At 40.6% G+C, this 19724-nt stretch overlaps 1 protein-coding gene and 1 long non-coding RNA gene across 4 annotated transcripts in view; one reads left to right on the top strand and one right to left on the bottom strand.

Moving 5' to 3' along the window:
- prkcaa (protein kinase C, alpha, a) overlaps positions 1-19724 on the top strand; it is a 141699-nt gene that overhangs the window by 111438 nt on the left and 10537 nt on the right. For all 3 annotated transcript variants that reach the window (XM_056372075.1, XM_056372076.1, XM_056372077.1), the window contains 3 exons: positions 5929-6009; positions 7709-7816; positions 14359-14499. In XM_056372075.1, the coding sequence (XP_056228050.1) occupies positions 5929-6009; positions 7709-7816; positions 14359-14499 (330 nt within the window). The remainder of the gene's footprint in view (positions 1-5928; positions 6010-7708; positions 7817-14358; positions 14500-19724) is intronic.
- LOC130166463 (uncharacterized) lies at positions 13460-14440 on the bottom strand. Its single transcript, XR_008827146.1, has 3 exons — positions 14350-14440; positions 14067-14110; positions 13460-13967 (listed from the first exon to the last, which is right to left on the bottom strand). It is a non-coding gene; the product is annotated as an uncharacterized LOC130166463 (long non-coding RNA).

Genomic DNA, 19724 nt, shown 5'->3' with positions numbered 1-19724 from the left:
CTTTACCTTGATCTACAGTCTTTAGCGCCTCCACCTCTGTCTCAGTGTCTTTAAGTCGGACATTCAGCTCCTCCTCGAGACTCTCGCTGGACTCCAGTCTGGACTCAAACTCTGACAGTTAAAATAATGGAAAATCAATTATTTTTTCAATCTCAAATCCACGACAGTTTCTTATCAGCATGTATTCACAATGTGGTAGCACAAAACATAATAATGCATGTGTTAATGTACCTGTAATTTCAATTTGTAATTGTGCCACTAAGGTTTTTTGCGAGTCTGCCTGGACATCAGTGGCATTCAGCCTCGCCTCCAAATCTGGTCATTACACGGAGGAATAAAACATGAAATATTTAGTCACACAGATAATTCCACAAATGCGCCATCTCACATTCCTCTTTTGAAAAGCAAAAGAACAGTCCTTCTACCTTTCATCAGAATATATTATACACATACTGATATACATAATCATGTAGTATGAATGCAATTCATTTACCTTGATCAGCTGCCTGCAGTGCCTTCACTTCCGCATCTGCATCTCCAAGCTTATTTCCCAGCTCTGTCAGTCTGGCGCTCAACTCTATTTGTTAAAAATGAGGTAATAAATACTGCACGGCTTCAACCATTCAGTCAACTATAAATCATGAGGTGAGATTAGATGAACTGAGATGAGAGGGGAATCGACTTTACTGCTCATTAATAATTGACTCGTTTCTTGTATTACCTTTACTTTCCCTCTGCAGTTGTTGCACTCGTTTGCTTTGGCCCTCCAAATCACTGGCGTTCAGTCTGGCCTCCAATTCTGCGCAGTGAGCATGAGAAGAAGATAATAATAGTAAACAAATGAAAACAAAACCAAACAAACGAGTAATATGACAGGTAGCATACGAAAAGAGTAGAAATATCTTGGTCCCTCTTTCTCCTTTCTTTTTAAAAGGGATTTTATATTTCATGTTATGGTTAAATGTACGTTACCTGTGTACTGCCGCACAACTTGCTGCACTTGCTTCCTCTGCTCCTCTTCCTGCATCTCACTGACTCTCAGCCTGGCCTCGTGGTCTTTTTTACATAATGGAAATAATGCGATGTCAAACAAACGTATGCCTCACCAGGTAATAATAAACACTTAAACTACTTACTTAAACTAGAAATGAATGATTGAGTTATGAATATAATACATATTTATGAAACACAGGTTATTTTGAAAAAAACACAAAATATGATATTGCTTTTAATTTAATTGTGTCAAAATGTACCTGTATAGCCTTTCTTCAGTGCATCCACCTGTTTCCATAGTTCCTGCATCAGGCTGTCAACGACCGTCTGTTCTGTACATTAAAATGCACAAATTATTTAACATTCAATAATAACCTTTTATTAAGTCTGAGAAAAAAAAACAAAACTCTTGGATGCTCAGGTTCTGCACATACCCTGTACTTTCTTCAGTTGCACCAGTTGCACTTTAGCCTGTTGCAGCTCATTTCTCTGATCATCCAAAAAAGCCATCATCTCTCTAAGCAGAGAGAAGCTATCTGCTTCAGCGGCCTCATCCTGACTATCAATGAAAGCAGTGAACCTCTTCCCCAGGACATTAGCCTCAGACAGGCAGCAGCTGAGCAGCACAAGTACAACAACCCTCATCTTTGTGATCTGTAGAGCTGTGACACATGAGGGGTCTGCAAGAGCGATTTTTAAGCATTAGGTGACCGTGTGAAAGGTTATGTAAGGTCTATATGTTGTTTACATGTAGCTGACCATCTGATGTGCACCAGGGTCAAGGATAGAGGCATTGTGATAAGAGGCTTTCACATACTAAAAGACCATGGACAAGTGATGATATGACTGCTCTGATAATGTCATCTTAAAAGCATGAGATAAATACCTCCTTTTCTACTGAAAAATAGATTCCACACTGTCAACATATCAGATGTGTGATGCAGATTGCAGCTCTGAGATACTGAGCGTGAAAGGTTTCACCAAAAAATGTTATTCCCGAGAGTGACACCACACCATGATTATTTGTAAGCGCAGTAGTTTGGCTATTCACTGCACATGCATGGCGGTACATTTCAAGCCATATCAAAGCTCACTTCATACTGTAGTTCTGTTTGTACATCATAAAGCTCAGGAACATGTTCAGCTACATGTTTGACCACACAGAGTAAGATGACAATGGAAGCTGGTGTTGTTAAATAAAGTAATAAAGTAATAATTGTTCTGTAGATACCCAGAATATGAATGAAATAATGTTTGTACAGACCTTTCAGCAAGATGGATGAACTGTTGATTGATGAGCTCAGGGGTCTTAGTGATGTGACAGTACGTACCAGCGCTACATCCACAAATGCCCATGCCTGAGTGAGTGACTGAGTGAGCGATGAAGTTATTTTTCCCATTGGCTGTTGCCCTTTCAAAATGATTTGGCGTGAACAGTTTCTATTAAATCATTGGGGTATTTAAAGCAGCTGCACAACAGTTTTCGTTGTCAGACCCCTTTAGCAACTGTCTTTCAAAAAAAACACCTAGCAACTGTATCTACTCAGTGTTCAGTGAGCGGTATACAAAATAAGAAAGATATTCTGTATGTATAGCCAAAATCACAGCACAGTCTTTCTCTTTAACTTATGTGTTTGACGATTTAGTCAGACTACATCACGGTTATAAAATCAGGATTTTAGCAGCAGCAGAGCAGCAGCTAGGAATAAGCTTAGAAGTGACTGCTGCTTAACATGTAGTAATAATGGGCCATGTTTCAGTCATTATATGTCCTGTTTGATGAGAACAGCTTTACTGAAAATTCTGCTGCATTAATATACTGCATGTGTGCACGGAGAGTAGGAGAGAAGCAAACAGATGAAGGGCTGAAGCCAGCTGACACTAGGCTGAATGCAAATATGATGCAATGATGTCATGAATATGCTAATTAGCATATTATGTCTGTATTAGGCTTTAGATACTTAAGCTTCCTTCAATTGAAATTAGTTGTTGTTTACAACAGTTCCACAACAGTTTTCAACTATCTCATCAATTTCGTACACTGACCATACACAGCCCAGCTACGTTTGGACCTAGTCTTGTTAATTTTGAAGGAATTTGTGTCTAGCTTTATGTCCAACTGAAATTACAAGAGGAAAAATGATCAAGTCACAGTCTGTGACATTAAATATGTCCTATATAACTGAATAATGCTTCTATAACTCTCACAGTTACAGTGACATTCAGAGACACATCAGTATATGTGCGTGCAAGTCTGTGCACATGCTTGCCTTTGTGTATGAGGGTAAACACGTGAATGTACTGCATGTCCAGCCGGCTCCCATCAACCCTCAGGACAGCGTCATGACAGTGGAGTGCAGTGTTTGTGTGCCTCTGTGTGTTTTATGTGCGTACGTGGACTCCCATGGGCAAGACAGAGGTCAGGTGTTAAGCAGCAAAGGTTATATAGTGATGCAGGATGGAACTGCTTTCACACACCTTGGCACATGGGTGTGTGCATATGTAGGTGTGTATCTGCATGTGAGTTTTTGTTTATTCATATACGATATATTGTCTGTGCCTGTGTGTACGTGTGTGTTACTAAGCTTGAGGTGGGTCCCGGGGCTGCATCTGTGCAGCAGAGGTCAGATGTTGCTCAGAATAGGTCGTAAAGCAATGTACTCTCTGACCTAACTGCTGTTACACACCTAAAGTTGTTTGAGTGTGGCTCACCATATTGTCCTGTATGTGTATGTGTATGTGTGTGCACGCATTAATGTGCGATGTTAACATATGCTGCATCAACTGCTGTTATACAGTATGTCAGAAGAGATGCCAGAGGAATGGGGGGATGTGAAAATGGGTGTGAAGTGTAAATATGTGTGTCTTCAAAGAGGCATCAATAGGGTTAGAGTGGGAGAAAGCACTAACTAACTCTGCCAATGTCAGACTAACCTACAGGAAATCCTTCTGTCACCAGAGAAAATAAATATACTTGGGAGGGGCTAGGATATCCAGTGGAGATACTTACACTCGTTTTGTTGTCTTCATCTCCTTTTTTCTCTTTGTTTGCATTTGCATTTGGATGCAAATTTGGATGTAAAGGATGTACTTGACGTAAACTTGTCCCTAATGTCACTAAAAGTGAGGACTGTATTATGAGGAATGTTATTAAGGAGGTCACAGATCTTCCTAATTAGATATTAGAACTTTTATTTTGCAACTGATAGCAGGTATAACAGATAGTTGAGAGACAGGATTTGGATTTGACAAATTCCTACCCCAAAATGACATCAGCCAGATCAATAATCATCTGGCAAGAGTCAAAAATGAAACAAATCACCATTTCAGTCATGAAGAAAGAATCTCCAACTCACAAAGAGTTGGTGTTGCCAGTCTTCACAACATTTGGACAAAAAGATTGTAACAAAATGTGAACGTCAAGAAAGCCCTCCAAATGCTCAAACTCTCGCCAGCAAGAGTTTTTGTTCACAGTAGCTTCTCTGTTGTTTATTCCCATCTTCAACTTGTTCTTGTGTGAAAATGTGTGAAGCGAAGCCAAATCATTCTATGAGAACTCTTTGTTTTTAGCTCTGAGGTGCTCGTGTCTTGTAAAATGGGAAACAGTGACTCTCTCTCTGTAGCCCCCGTTTTACACAGCCTGCTCAAGGTGGGAATGTTGCGCCCTTATACCCCCTTGCCTTTCTTTATAAAAGGCACAAACATGGAATGGGGGAGGCGTTGTTGCTCCGCCTTTAAGTTAGCAGCGGAGGTGGTCACAGAGCCAGATTGATGTCCGTGTAAAGGGAAATCCAACACTGACGGGATAAACGCCAACGCTGTTGTGTTTTAAGTTATGCCTCTGATATCAGAACGTAACGCTATCCTAAATCACACGCTGGGGCGGCATTATGTCGGCGTTGTTTGGTTTAGTGTAAACAAGCGAAGGCGGCATAATGAAGGGTCTCAACAACATAGCGGCATCTCTGTGTAAAAAGGGCTTGTGTGTTGTTATCGACTCTGCAACCAGTTTTTTAGAGTCTTATCTTCTTTGTTCAGCCATGGCACGTATATTGTTGCAGGTGATAAAATGTTGGTGATTCCGGGGGCCCCATGGTGGCAACTTTGCTTTACACGTTTTCTCTGTCTGAGTCAAATCACTGCATGAAGAGAAAAGCGGCCATGTTGTCTGTGAGTTTTTAAAGCATCAAACAGGATCGGATGTACCTGCTGTCAAACTTCGTACGCTCGTGTCTGTTGCATTTCAAGGCACTGTTGGCTTAAACTTTTCCCTCCTCCGTTTACCAGTTGGCAACTTAACAAGGACATGAGGAAAGCACTAAAATGTTGTGAACAGTGTTTGATGTTGGTTTGTTGGTTTGAGTAATTTGATCATTCAGAACTGCTGAGCTGCTATAATATCACAGTCTTTTAGATTTACATAAAAATGAGACACACAATGGCAGTTTGCAAGAAAAGATATGCAACCAGGCTGGAAAAAAGCCCATAGAGTATTTCATAATGGCTTTCTGAGATTGTCCTACCAATGATTTACATATGAAGAGTTACACGTTAGGCACCACAGTTTTTAGTGGGAGATGTGTTGTGTGCTGGATTCAGTGGGATCAAATTAAACTACACAAAAGGAGTGTATACATTGTGAGTGAATAATATGTTATATTTTTATGATGTAATGATGTGTAGACTGAGGTAACAGAATACAGAAACTTGTAATGGATAAATTATATTTAAGTGAAAATGAATCACAGTCTGAAATAGAAAACCTGAACGTCAAAGAGATAAAAAAAAAACATGACTTAATTTGTCCTGAGCTGAAAGGAGAAGAAGAATTAAATAAGTTTGTCTATAGACTGTGTTGTTGTATTTTCAGATACAGAATTGTTTTTTTGAGTTACGCTGAACTTCTGAACTTTTCTTTTCTTGCTTCCCACACAGATCATTGCATATCAGCCATATGGAAGCTCTGTAGACTGGTGGGCATACGGAGTGCTGCTCTACGAAATGCTTGCGGGACAGGTGAGCGCCGTACACGCGCACAAACACACACACACACACACACACACACACACACACACACACAACACACACACACACACACACACACACAGACACACACACAGACAATGGTACTTCTTATGCAATTGCCTGCCACAACTTATGTGACCACACATCACAGGGTTGCTCGCAGATTGCTCACACCTACATTATTCCCACATGTACTCAGGTGGTGTTTCCTACAGAACTTCCCACCGGCTCTAATAATAAACATTGACACATATACACACTAAACCTCCTTCCGCTCTCCTATCACAGGACAGATAGCGTAACCTTTCACCCTGTTTTAATGTAGTGAGTGTGTGTTTTCAGCTTCAAGTCAAGTGTTCCAATCATGGAGTTGCCTGCATTTGTGGACAGTTTGAGCATATTAAAAATTTCATTTTTTGCATCGAACAACTCCATTTCTTGTCGAACCGTTTTTTGTCTCACTACCAGGAAGCCTACTTTTTCACAGGTTCTCTGTTTATTTGTGGACACGACATGCTGTGCTGCCAGTGGACATGAGTCAATATTCTGGACAGTATTCTTAGGTATTCAAGGGAACATACCAGTAAATTGTTGGTTGGGAAAGAAGTGTTTCTTTCAGAAGCAAATAAACCACCTGAAGAAAAAGACATGCAGCTAGTTTATTTGAATATTGTAATCAGGATGCTTTCTGTGGAGGATGTCCTCTGTGCGTTGTGTTCAAATTGAGCATATTCAATTTTCTCAGCTGCCTCCCTTTTTCTTTTTTCATTTATGTATTGAATGGTTTATTTTCCGGCATTAGCCTGAATGTAGTTGTAAGCTTTTTAACGATGACTTCTGCCACTCCAGCCTGTGATTAACTCTCAGCACTGAAACCGCATTTTAGCAGAAGTTATAATAGTTGAAACAAACAATAATTCCCCTAATGCTTCAAGCATATTCTTTAAAAATATTCTCATTTGAAAATGTTGAGAAAGTAAAAACCTCTCACACGTTTTTAATAAAACATGTTTCAAATACTCAAGGCTAAAAGACTTATTAACACATTTATGACTTCTAAAGATATTTTTGAAAGGACTCCTTTTCTAAAGGGTCAAAAGTAAAGTGCAAGTATATGCAAAAGCTCGCTCCTTCAAAGCAAAATGAACTTAGAGAAAGTGTCAGCTGCTAAAGAATTAACAAAAGTTTTTATCTATTCAGATGTTCCCTTGCTCTGCCTCTCTATGTGAAATCAGGTAAAGGGGGCATGACGCAGACAGGCTATCTCTAGCCGAAGGGACCAGTGGAGTGGAAATGACGACTAATTCATTTTATGGACTGTCAAAACACCCACATTATGGTTACTGATGATAACCACCCAGTGTGGAGGGGAAAAAGCTGGGTCATCCACTCCATTTGCCCTGCAAGGTTTTCCTGTAGCTTGTTTTCACGAATTATCTCCACTGTTGCTCTTTGTTCTTGCTCCTTTTTCTTGTCTTTGTTGTTCTCATTGTTCTTTGGCTTCTCTCCCCTATTTAGTCACATTTGTGTCCTGTTCTTTTTTCTCTCTCTTTTTTTTTGCCTTCTTCATTTTTATTTATAAGGAAATGAATTGGTTCTACATGCCGACACTTTACTTTTCACTTTACCACTATGTGATAAAGGATGAAACACAAACAACACTCTCAATATTGTATCTTCTCACCCTCAGCCTCCATTTGATGGAGAGGATGAAGATGAGTTGTTCCAGTCCATAATGGAGCAAAACGTGTCATACCCCAAGTCCCTGTCCAAAGAAGCTGTCTCCATCTGCAAAGGGGTGAGTGGTCGTTCTTGTCATCCATGGAAAATCTTTTCCCGTTGTCGACCAGTTTTTGCGATTTAAGCAAAGTTCAGAAACACATATATATGTGAACCTATTCAGTATTCATAAAAGATTAACTTTGTACCAGCTATCAGTGGTTTTGTTTTTAAGCTTTAGAAACAGATTCTGAAAAAATGCACTTTAACAGTCTGATATGAAACCTGCCTCATCAGTCTAAGAGACTATTTTCCCCAGGAGCTTTTCCCACCTGGGTGGAAAAAGCCTGTAAATCAGGCATTTTAAGCTCTGCGTCTTTTACGCTCTTCACTAAAACCCAAAATAATACAACGTCTTGTAAGAGGGCTACAAGCCTTTTCCTGCTAGTTCAGCTTCGGGGAGAAAAACTTGACAGGCTGCGTCACAGGCTTTTCTTAGCTTTCCGGAGTCGGACATAACATATGAGAAGTCTAGCTCGACTTGCTGTAAGAATAAAGTGTGAGCTTTTTTAAAAAGTGTCTGGGAACTCATTTGGAAGTTCCCTCTCCCCTTCCCATTCAGTTCCTGTGTCTTTGACATTTGCATTATTAACACTGACAGGGAAACCTATTAGGTCATCCAATATACTCCTCACAAGCGGGACTGTTACAGTAAGGCACAGTAGCTCCATGAGCTTGGTGTTTTAAAGGTTTATTCCAAATGCTTTTGTAGTCAGTTTTCAAAGCCTGTTGTTCCATGAGTATAAGATATTTCTCCTACACAGGAGATAAATATATGATTTACTTTTTGTACCAGCATGTCCTTTTTGGCTCATCATTTAACACATAGGGGTTTATCAGGGCATATTTAACATTTAGAAACAGAGAGCATGATGAAAATCATTTCTGGAAATAGTTTGAGAACTTTGTCAACTGTTTCCACAAGACTGGATATGGTGTTTAGACGACTGGTCACTCTTGTTGTCATGACAATACTGATAAATGGCTAGTAGCAGTGTTGATGCTAACCATGACTATACATGTACAGTAAGGTTTTTTTTTAGGAACTTTATGTGTACTGAGGAGGATGATAGAGAATATGAAATTTTATGATGCTAACCAGCAAAATAGGCCAGAGATTATACATATACCAGAAAGTTTAGTTTAAAGATTCGTAATATCAGATGCTTGAACTTTGTGTCCTTCATACAAAACTATGTGAGGACAGGATTTAATACATGAAATCATCCACAGAGTAACAATCGAAAGACTGTGTATACACATGTGAAACACTTAGATATGTACGAACCAGAACTGACAAAATTGCTAAGAGATATTTTTAACTGGATCAAAAATGTTTTCCACCCGTCACTCCTGCTCCTCAACTCATCTCTCTGTATCTCTAGTCTGTTTTCTGCCCAGCTTGTGCGCACATCTCGAAAAAATATGGATAACCTGTCTCTGAACCCAGTCACAGTACATGTAGCTGTCTGAATTTAATCCAAAATACAGAGTACGCTTTGAAATTTAGTGTGGTAGCCCAGTAGTTGTTGGTGACAATTTTCCTGATCTCCTGTGATGTGTTCAGCAGAAGATCATTCTTGCAGTGAGATCGTTTTTCATCAGATAGCTCTTCCCTGTAAGAGCCGAGGAGTATTTAGACTCAGCTGTCTCCTGGGATGCTGTTTCAGCGACTGTGGGTATATATGCCTGCTGGATCTCCAGACACAGAGGGAGGGAACTGAACAGCGGGTCAGTGCACGTCAAGGAGGCTGGGACATAGTAACTGTTTGTCTCATTTTATGCTTACAACAAAATGTTTTGAAAGCAAGTGAAAGACAAAAGGAACAATGGTAAAACATACCTTTTGTATTTTTTCAGGACTCCTACCTAATGGATTCGCTAGAAACTCTGTGAAACTCTGAGTCTGCCCCAGTTTTTTGCTTCACAGAATAAACAACAAGCCAAAACTCATGAGCATGAATTGTGCATGCACTCATTTATTTGCACTTTAACCTCTGCTTGTATGACCCTACACTGACACTCTGTATGTACTCAGAAGGCAGAAAGAAACATTTAAATAGAGATGTATTTTGGCCAGCTGTCGATAGAGTCACAGGCACTGATGACATGAGGTTCGGCTTTAGACTATACGGTCAATAAATGATCAGAATTATTTTAGACTTGGAATGTCCAGAGATGCTCACAAGAAAAGAAGAAAAACGTGTGCGTGTGTATTAGGAAATTTAATAGTGAACCAGTTTTATTTCTGTCCAGAGGCAGTGCAAAGTCAATGAGCTGTGAAATAATATGCTTTATCACTCTGTCCCTTCCTCTGCTTTGCTCTGTTTGTCCCCCTCTTTCCTTTCTGCTTTATTTTTCTTGGCTATGTGTGTGTGTGTGTGTGTGTGTGTGTGTGTGTGTGTATGTGTACATCTGTGTGTGTTTTTATGCTTGTTTGACTATACTTGTGGGCTCTGATAGCTTTGTTGGGACCGAAATGCTACGACCCCCACAAGTGTTAATGGCTGTTTTAGGGTTAAGACGTGAGCGTTAGGGATTTAGAGAATGCGTCGGGTCAATGATGGTCCGCAAGAATAAAACAAAGATGTGTGCGTGTGTCCTGGTCTCGAACCAAGCCCCAATCTCAACCTTTGTTTGGCAGGGCTGCAGCACTTCCTCTTAATGGATACATAGTAATTGCCAGTAGCCTGACCCACAAAAGAGAGAGAGAGAGAGAGAGAGGGAGGAAGAATTGATGGGAGGGAAGAAAAAAAAGGAAAACTAGAGAAAGAGAGGTGAAAGGGAGATAAAGAGAGGTGGATCGAGGAGGAGAATAAAAGAGTGAAATGGGCAGGGAGCAGGAGTGGTGGTGCTGCAGAGGTGAACTGAGTTTGCCAGAAAACTGATGCTCATACAGAAATAGAAAACAGCGGAGGACAATAGAACAGAAGGGAAAAGAAAAGGACACATACTCTAATAGTATAAATGTGTTTTAATTGGTAGGTGGATACTTGCAACTGTTCTTACTGCTAGTCTCTACTCTGCCCATATAGCCCATTTATATTGTATAGTTCATTACGTTTTAAATAGGTCACAGATGTAGATACACATTCATCTGAGTAATGGGATGATACCCAGAGGTCATCCATTTTAATGCTGTTGTAGTTCATAATGAACACTGGAAGAGATTGAGTCAGGTATTCATATAGAACGTGTTCCGGGTGTAAATTTTGATGGTAAATGTGGTTGATGAGTTCACTCTTTCAAAATTGTTAAACTCGACTAATTGACTTAAATGAAAGCATTGAGACAAAAGCTTCCAGGTAAAATCACATGTGCTGTCTGAGTGCTGCATTATATCTTGTCTGCAGAGAAACCGAAGCCCATTTAGTATTTGGAAAAGATGAAAGCAATGGTCTCTGTGTGTGTGTGTGTGTGTGTGTGTGTGTGTGTGTGTGTGTGTGTGTGTGTGTGTGTGTGTGTGTGTGTGTGTGTGTTTTAAAGGCCCTGATGTACTGAATCACACAGTTGTACCTGGCCAGACTCCCTGCCGACGAGACCCCATCTGCCTTCTATTTTACTCATTCTAACTCTCTCTGTCTCCCTTACTCTCGCTCTCCCCTCCCTCCCTCCCTCCCTCCCTCTCACCCCCCCCCCCCCCCCCTCTCATCCCTCCCCCCCTCTCATCCCATCAAGTCTCATGATTTGGTGTTCTCAGCAGAGACAGCAGGAGGCCTTCAGAGTTATGTACACTTTAAACCTATTGCTGACAGTTCATGACGCGGTGGAGCCACTCTGAGATTCGGAGTGCTAACAGTTTGCAGACAGAATGAACAAATGGTCTCCATGAAATGTCAACAGCACATTTTCTTTCTTTTTTTTTTCTGGAGGTGATCAGTCACACTGATGCCAAAATAATTCAAGAGCTCAGTTTCCAAAAAAATAAAAAATAAAAATAAAAGTTTGAGTGTTTGATTGCTGTGGCAGCAGTCCAGCAGTCACTTTCAGGACATTTCAAGGTGTGAGGTGTGTCATTTTAATGGTGACAGCCATGTGTTTGCAGCGGGATGCTTTCTCACTGTCAGTGACAGTCCTGTGAACAGGCCGAAAGCTGCAAATGACTTTTTCTTCCTTGTCAACAACTGTCTGGAGTGCTCTGCCAGCTGGATGCACTCTGCTATAGTTCAGATGTGGCCCAGCCCGGTGCCTGTATGATGAAGGGCTTGCAACAAGGAAACTGTAGAGAATCAGCCCATTGAAATTCATCACTGATGCAAGTCTTTAGCGTGTTATCTCATGTTATTTGGTAAAGTAAGAAAAAAATATGGTCATCCGAACACAGCAGCACACATTTTCATTTAAGATGTGAAGACTAATTATCAGACTTATTACTTTTTGCGAGCAAAGATAGCATTGTGTGAATAAAGCAACGTTTAAGTGTTAATGAGGTTTCCTTTTCTGTCCAGCGTAATTTATTGGTTTACTGTAAGACCAGCACAGATAAGAAATTATAGATTGTTTCCCCCATTTTTTTTCTATGGGTTGGACAAAGTTATTCAAAAGTAAGAGACATTTTGAAAAGGTGTTGAGAAACATTATCAACACACACAATTGCCAGTCGGCTCTCGAGTAAAGCCAAGCACCAAAGTTGCATAAAAGACCCACAGATAAGTAAAATGTATCCATATGAGATTTTTTCTTGTAATATCATGTTGTTGATTTATGTCATTAATACAGCAGAATAGAATACAAAGACATTTAAGCTGGACTTTATGTCAGTGGTCAATAACAAAAGCCAGGCAGCAGCTTAACATATCTACTGTGCCACCAAATTAAGAGTGGGCCAGTACCTCACTAAGTGTGTCCACAAGCAGCCATACAGCTGTTCTGTTTTTTTATTTTATTTTATAAGTAGCTGTGTTAGATTAGAGAACAGTGGGTATTGTGCGTCAAGATTTCATTTCACATTGCTCAGCATGCTTTCTCAGCCAGCACTGCCTAGCAATGCTAGCGATGTGGACGGTGTGTATTGATCGTGTCTGTCTTTCTAAGGGTTTCAGAATTATGTATATATATTTTCCCCACTGAAGATGAGTTTATATTAGCAGATAAGTTAACATAATGTAGCAAAGAGTTATTTCAAGTTTACAAAGAAACAGATGTTGAATTTGATAGAATTCAGTAATAAAACCTGACTGATCAGTTCCTGTAAGACTGAAAGTGTGTGTTGTATATCTGCCTTTGGTCAGAAGCTGTAGTTTGACTGAACATTGGTTAAATAGTCTTCCTTCTGTTTAAGATCGCTAAACACACGACACGTGATTGCTAAACATGTCATATTCTTCAGGAGAACTGTCAAGGTGACTGAGCTGCATGTGAAGGTATGCATTACAGATCAGGGATTTTACTGGAGGCTGTGTATGCATGCATAGGCAAACATGTACTCTCACCGTGGGCATACCACTTAGAAAGACTGCACGCACTGCACTGAATACCAGAGCCGGGAAGCCAGCCTATTTAAGCATTTAAAACGAGCTCAGTCAAACAAAGCACCATTTCCATTTCAGACTCCGGAACATGAATAAGTCATTTTGTCCTTGGACTGTCAATACTGAAACCCACCAGGCTCTGTGTCCATCTCCAGACAACTCTTTTCCCTTCCTTTGCAATTCAGTCAGGACAAATCACTGCACTAAGGCAGGGGAGATAATGCAAAAATATTTATGTAAATAGTACGAGTGGTCACAGTCCATATACACACTTAGAAAAACAAGCAGCCAATCAGTGATTATCTTCCATTATGAGTGGGAATTGCTTTAATGCATTTTTATCTGTTTGTGTCCAACTTGTGTCATGTAAGCAGCAATGCATAGGCTCTCCTACTGCAAGCCTAACAAACAAACATTTCAATGATTTTTAAATGATTCTTTATTTGGATAATTACATTTATGCAATAGCTTTAGGCCACTACATCATTTAACAGGGACAGATTTTCTTGTTGGTTATATTTCCTGTGGGTCCCCTTTTTTTTGTCTTGGTTTGCTCTTTTACAAAGTGCAGATTGTGTCCCCATGTTGTCTGTGGTGCGACTGTAAGTGGCAGCAGTTCTTTAAAAGCAGAGCAAGCGGGGGGGGGGGCAATTCTGTCACTCTTTTTCAGACCCATCTGTTCCGTTGTCATTTACTGACCTAGAAAAGAGGTGGAATCACATTACAAAACACATCGGTGAATGAACACAGAAGGGGCAGAAAACAAAGTGAGAGTTTTCCTGATGCTCTAACACTGACCTGCGGATCTGTTCCCTGAAAGTTTCTTCCATTTACTTTAGACACTGAAGAAAGACGAAATGTTCTTATTTTTCTTTGAAGTTGAGAAAACTGGATTGAAAAACTTGTGTGAACCATTAATTCCACAGGTTTTCTTTATTTCACATAACCTACACCGTTGTTAAAAACAGCAAACAGCCAGTGATCTACGTAGGTAAAAGTGGAATCACCACTGTGATTTAGACGGATGACACCGTTTATATTCTCTCTGATTTAACTCCATGTTCTCATCTTTGTTTCTTACCATGAGCAGCTGATGACCAAGCACCCATCCAAGCGTCTGGGCTGTGGTCTTGAGGGAGAGAGGGACATCCGAGAACACGCTTTCTTCAGACGCATCGACTGGGAACGCCTCCAGAACAGGGAGATACAGCCGCCCTTCAAGCCCAAAGTGGTAAGTCCTGCAAAAAAGTCGTGGTTAGGGTTTGATATAATACTTCGTAGTCTGATGAGGTGCGATCGCGATTGATCCGATCACTGTGACCAAGGTTAAGATGGTCTGTAGCCTCTCTCACACGAGGTTAACCTTCATTAAAATATATAAGGCCGCATTTCCCATTACACTTGTCTGTTCCGTTTGCAAAGGGATTATCGCTACTTTGGGCTCTATAACCATGTGGGTGCACGGTGCAAAGAGCACTTCGCTGAGTTACAGTGATATTTTTTCTCACCTGCAACTGTTCAGTATTTTTTGCTGACACATGTCACATGTCATGTTTTAATGTTTTCAAATTGTGAATTAAGAAAAACAACTGAAAGCCGGAAAATTTAGAGGCAGGTAGAGGCTGCCAGTTTCCTTGACACTGTCTATAGAAGATCTCCTCTTACATCCCATTAATGGTGGTAATGACTGATGAGAAAATTGCTACGTATTACTACGTCTCAGAGCACAGTGCTTCACATGCAAACACAAAACATAAAACACATAAACAAGACAAGTAAACAACCCCAACCTTCTGAACTGCACACATCTAAACAAACAAGAACAGATGTGCTCATCACTGCAAGACAAATCCGTTATGGCAAGACGTCTTCTGCCCCTCTGCTGCGTTATCTGCTCCCTTGGGGACTATTTGTTCTTGGCTGTTTGTTTACTAACTTGTTCCTCAGCCTTCAGTCAGACTTGTCAGGATACACACACAAACAGGGAAAGTCACTAGTTAAAACTTAAAGTAAAGTAATGCAATATTGTTGGATTTATTTTTTTTTAGCTGTAAGCAATTTATGGGTATTTTATCTGATTAACTTTTAAGGCCCCTGAGTCTTAACTACCGTATTCATTTGTATTCACAGATGATGAAAGTTTGAAAACAGTATTGGGTGTTTTGTCTTTGATATGTTAAGTAAACAGTGTTCAAATGAAATTAAACAGGTGGTGCATATTTTTAGCAATCCTGACAAAGTTAGTCGTGAGTTATATAATGGATTCAACACCAACTTCTTTTGGAATATCAATGAGATGCTTGGACACAAAAACATTAGCTGTTTTTACCTCTCTCTATGATCGATGCTCTTGATTTGTTTGTGTCCCGACATCCAAACCACTTGGATGTCCCCAAGATCCCCCCCACCCCCCAAACAACATTAACAGACACACACACACACACAACCACACACATGCAGATTAGAGAAAATGCCAGAGGGGTTTCATTAACATCGCATCCAATCGCATCGAATGCACTTTATCACTCCAGGAAATCCTTCTTGCTAATGTAATGACACTTGCTATAAAAATGGTCCAGAACATGAAGAATCTATCACATGAGATGGATGACATGGGCGATATTATGGGATATTATGTACACAGTTTATTGCAGTGAAAGTGAATTAACTGCAAACAACAAGCAGCCCCCTCCCTCCCTCGTTCTCCCTGTCCTGCCTTATTTTTACTAACATGCAGTTCCCACGTACATAAACAAAGGAACCACACATGCTGCTGTCAGGACTGTGTTCTGAAAGCTCCTCTGTAGCAGCCAGCTTTCTGAAACTCTTTGGTCGACTTCAGCAAAAGTATACCTGAAAAGAAAGTTGTGAAAAACAGATTACAAATACATGAAGTGATATTCCACTTAGGTAGAGTGGTAGCATTTTCTAGCATGTTCTGTTTGACATGATTACCCAAGTAGTCATCTTCAATGGCCCATCGAGGGAGTTTGCACTTGTCACCAGCGTTTACTGTCCAGTTGGAGCTGACAGGGAACTGCTTGCTAAAAAAGAGGAGGAGAGAACAAAGATGATGTTTTTCACAGTTGTAGTTTTTTAATCCTGTAGCTGTGAAAGTACAGTTGAAAACGGTCGCCACCACATGGCAGGAATCCTAAAACCTTAGCAAATAAAACCAAATCTGTTTGCATAGTTACGGGAGGTAAGTGGAAAAACTTCAACAAATGAAAACTTGTTTGAAAATGTTGTCAGAGCTTAGTCACTGAGCCTCAGCACATTCTTCGCTTAGGTAGACTGAGTAAGGACACTGTCAGTGGTGTTAGGTGTGGGCACCAATCGGTGTTAGGATGCGACTATGTTATATTGTCTCGCTTTCATGGAAAATGATCTCTGCTTGATTTCTTGTATTACTGAAACATTTGATGTAATATTGATGCATACACAGTGATTTTACCAAGATGTTATTTTTGATTCCTTCAATGTATGAAAACCATCCATCCATCCATTTCTATACCTACTTGTCCTGTGTGGGGTGATTGGGGGGGGGGGGGGGGGGGGGGGGGTGGAAGCAGCCCATCTCAGCACACATTGAGTGAGAAGCAGAGGACACCCAGAGGAGGTCGCTATGGTCTCTTACAGGGCTTGTGTCAACAACACGCCAACTACCAGGATGTGTTGTTGCTACTCCAGGTAACTTCATTAGATAAATATGAGAGGTTTTCTTTCTAAACAACTGCCTCATGTGTTTTTACTTCTTGTCAATATGAAGGTGACTGCTTTCAAAAGCATATTTTCATGGATGCAAGGAGTTGAGAGAACGCTTGGCTGATGTAATCACACTGCTGTCCCTTGTAACATGCCCATTAAGACAATGGCTGACAGTGCCAGGAATGGATGTTAAGAATGTAACACACAAGGAGGAAGTTGTGCATCTGGTGCAATTCACTCGCGCCAAGATTTTCACTGATCAATGTCAAAGGTTTATCTTCTTGCACATTAACAGCAAAAGCAGAGTCAGGACTACACTAGAGTTACAGCATTATATTTACGGCAATAAATAATAATAATTTAATTGGGGACTTTGCTCTATAAACAGAAATGAAGTCACTCTGATGTCCACTGATCCAAGCTGTGATATATAATACAGGCTCAATGTGACACTCTTTATTACAGTCAAAACACAGCTGTGTGCGGAGACTACATATGGTATGGGTTATATGGACCATAAGCAATTCCAAAACCTCTCATCTTAATCTATAATTAATGTAACATCCATTTATTATAAATGCATATCTCATATAGTTCATATTTGCTGCACAAGAAGGTGTAGTTCTGAGATCCCTTGAGTTTATGATAACCTACACACACACACTTACTTTCTCCCTATCTCTCTGTTTATCACTCTGCCATTCTATGATTTATATGTAGACAGAACACCCACACACACACACACACACACACACACACACACACACACACAGAAAGAGAGAGAGAGAGAGAGAGAGAGAGACATAAAGAGTATGTGTAGGCTGTTTCTTGAAAAAAAAAGAAAATATAAACATAGAGCGTAGATGAAGTAGGTCAGTCAGTGTCGTGTGTGTGTGTGTGTGTGTGTGTGTGTGTGTGTGTGTGTGTTTTATATGTTCATTTTAAATATTGTAGTTCTCTTCTGTTTCACCCTCAAGGCCTGCAGTTCCTCTAATAAGGTGAATCGGGGCCTCTTTGTCCATGTAGGCTCCCACTGAGTGGATGTGCTGGAAATGCTATGTGTGCTTTGTGTGTGTTTGTGTGAGTAAATATGTGTGTATGTGTGTGTGGGTGGGAAGGTTAAAGAACTTTAAGGTTAACAGAGGTTGAGAAAAGCAGGGGAGGAAGATTTCCTTTGCATGTACTCCTTGTCTTTGTGTCTATTTGCTGCATAAGAGTGCAAGTTTGTCGGTGTGTTGCGGGGTTGGGGGTGATCGATATCAGACGGAGAAAGGAAAGCCTCTGTGCTTGGTGTATTTGTCCACGCTAAAGTTGCGGGGAGGTGGATGCATGCAAATGTGCATGTCCTTTTCACAGTGCATGCCTGCATGGGTCCGGTTGTAGAGTGCAGGTAAGGGTGAAAGATGAGAGAGGTGGAAAGAAAGTTACAAAACATTGTTGAATGCTTCCAGCAACCACCATAACCTACTCTTTAATGATCCATCATGTCCATCTCATTACGCCATGTAATACATTGCTGTTTCTGAGTCCATTACCAACAAATGGCTATGATTATACCCCCCCCCTTCTCACCCCTCACCAGATCTAACCCTGCATCTCTAATCCACCCTCTTCCTCTTTCCTTTCTCCTTGTGCATCTAACCCCGCTCAATCTCACTTCATCCACGTGTGACAGCTGTGGAATTGCAATCAATACAGCGGCTGCACCCAGCTGAGAGATTCAGTCCATCTGTATCTATTGGACCGGGTCTTCAGACCGCACGAAGGACACAGTCTGCGTGGTAGAATGAGTGTCAGAGCAGACTCAGTTAGTGTTGATCTATATTTACGGTGTTGGATGCTGTCACTGTGCAGCCGTCGACTGCAGGTAGCACAACAAAGCGCACAGTTAAATGCCAGCCACGTCCCGCGAGCAGCGTTGGCATGAAATCGGGCTAATTTCTTTGGAGTACAACACACTTGATGCGCACACGTTTTACACCCACTTGTGGATGGCCGATGGTTTTTTACAGATGACTGGAGCAGAGCGCGATGGAAAAACTAGGTCAAATAGGAAGCTGCTGATTGATGGTGAACGAAGGGAGGGAGGAAGCAGGGCAAGAAAGAGTGGGAGGACTTAGTCACTGAAAAGTGTCCAAGGAAGGGATGTGCATGCCTGATGGGATACATGGACACTCATACACGCACACACACAGAGAAAATGATGGCAATATGGATGAGTTGTGACTCACTGTAGCTGTTAGAAAACGAGAGGCACAGTGGGTTGCAGCTTGACTGAACATGTCCGCCTTTCCTCTTTTAGCTTACAGGACATAAGAGGGAACATTTTCCGTTTGTTTGTGTATTTATTTGTTTTATTTCTTTCTTTATTTCCCAATTTGGGGTCAAGAGAATTTGCATTTTCTATCACATTTTCCATAAAAATCTGGAGTTCGTTTCTCAACAGATGCCAAGTCTGATGCATTTTTGGTTAATGTATTAAAAACCCAATCTGTAATCTGCGCAGTAAAAACACTGAAACCCTTCTGCTTTTTTTTTTTTTTTTTTTTTGAATGAAGTCGGTTTTAAAGAAAGCAGAAGCTGACTACTATAAAATGTTGTAAAATTGGTCCAAGCTACATTTCTTTGAAGCTTAGCCAAACCCCTGATGTAAGGTCCTGATTTTATCTTTGGTTTTCTGCACCAATAACCAATGGGTTCAACTGTGCTCTGTGATTTGTTTGCTTTTCACATTCATGAAATAAGGCA

This window comes from Seriola aureovittata, chromosome 3 (genome assembly GCF_021018895.1).
Source record: "Seriola aureovittata isolate HTS-2021-v1 ecotype China chromosome 3, ASM2101889v1, whole genome shotgun sequence".
NCBI classification, from domain to species: domain Eukaryota; kingdom Metazoa; phylum Chordata; class Actinopteri; order Carangiformes; family Carangidae; genus Seriola; species Seriola aureovittata.
The sequence above is the reverse complement of the archived record's forward strand: the minus strand, read 5'-3'. Positions and strand labels throughout refer to the sequence as shown.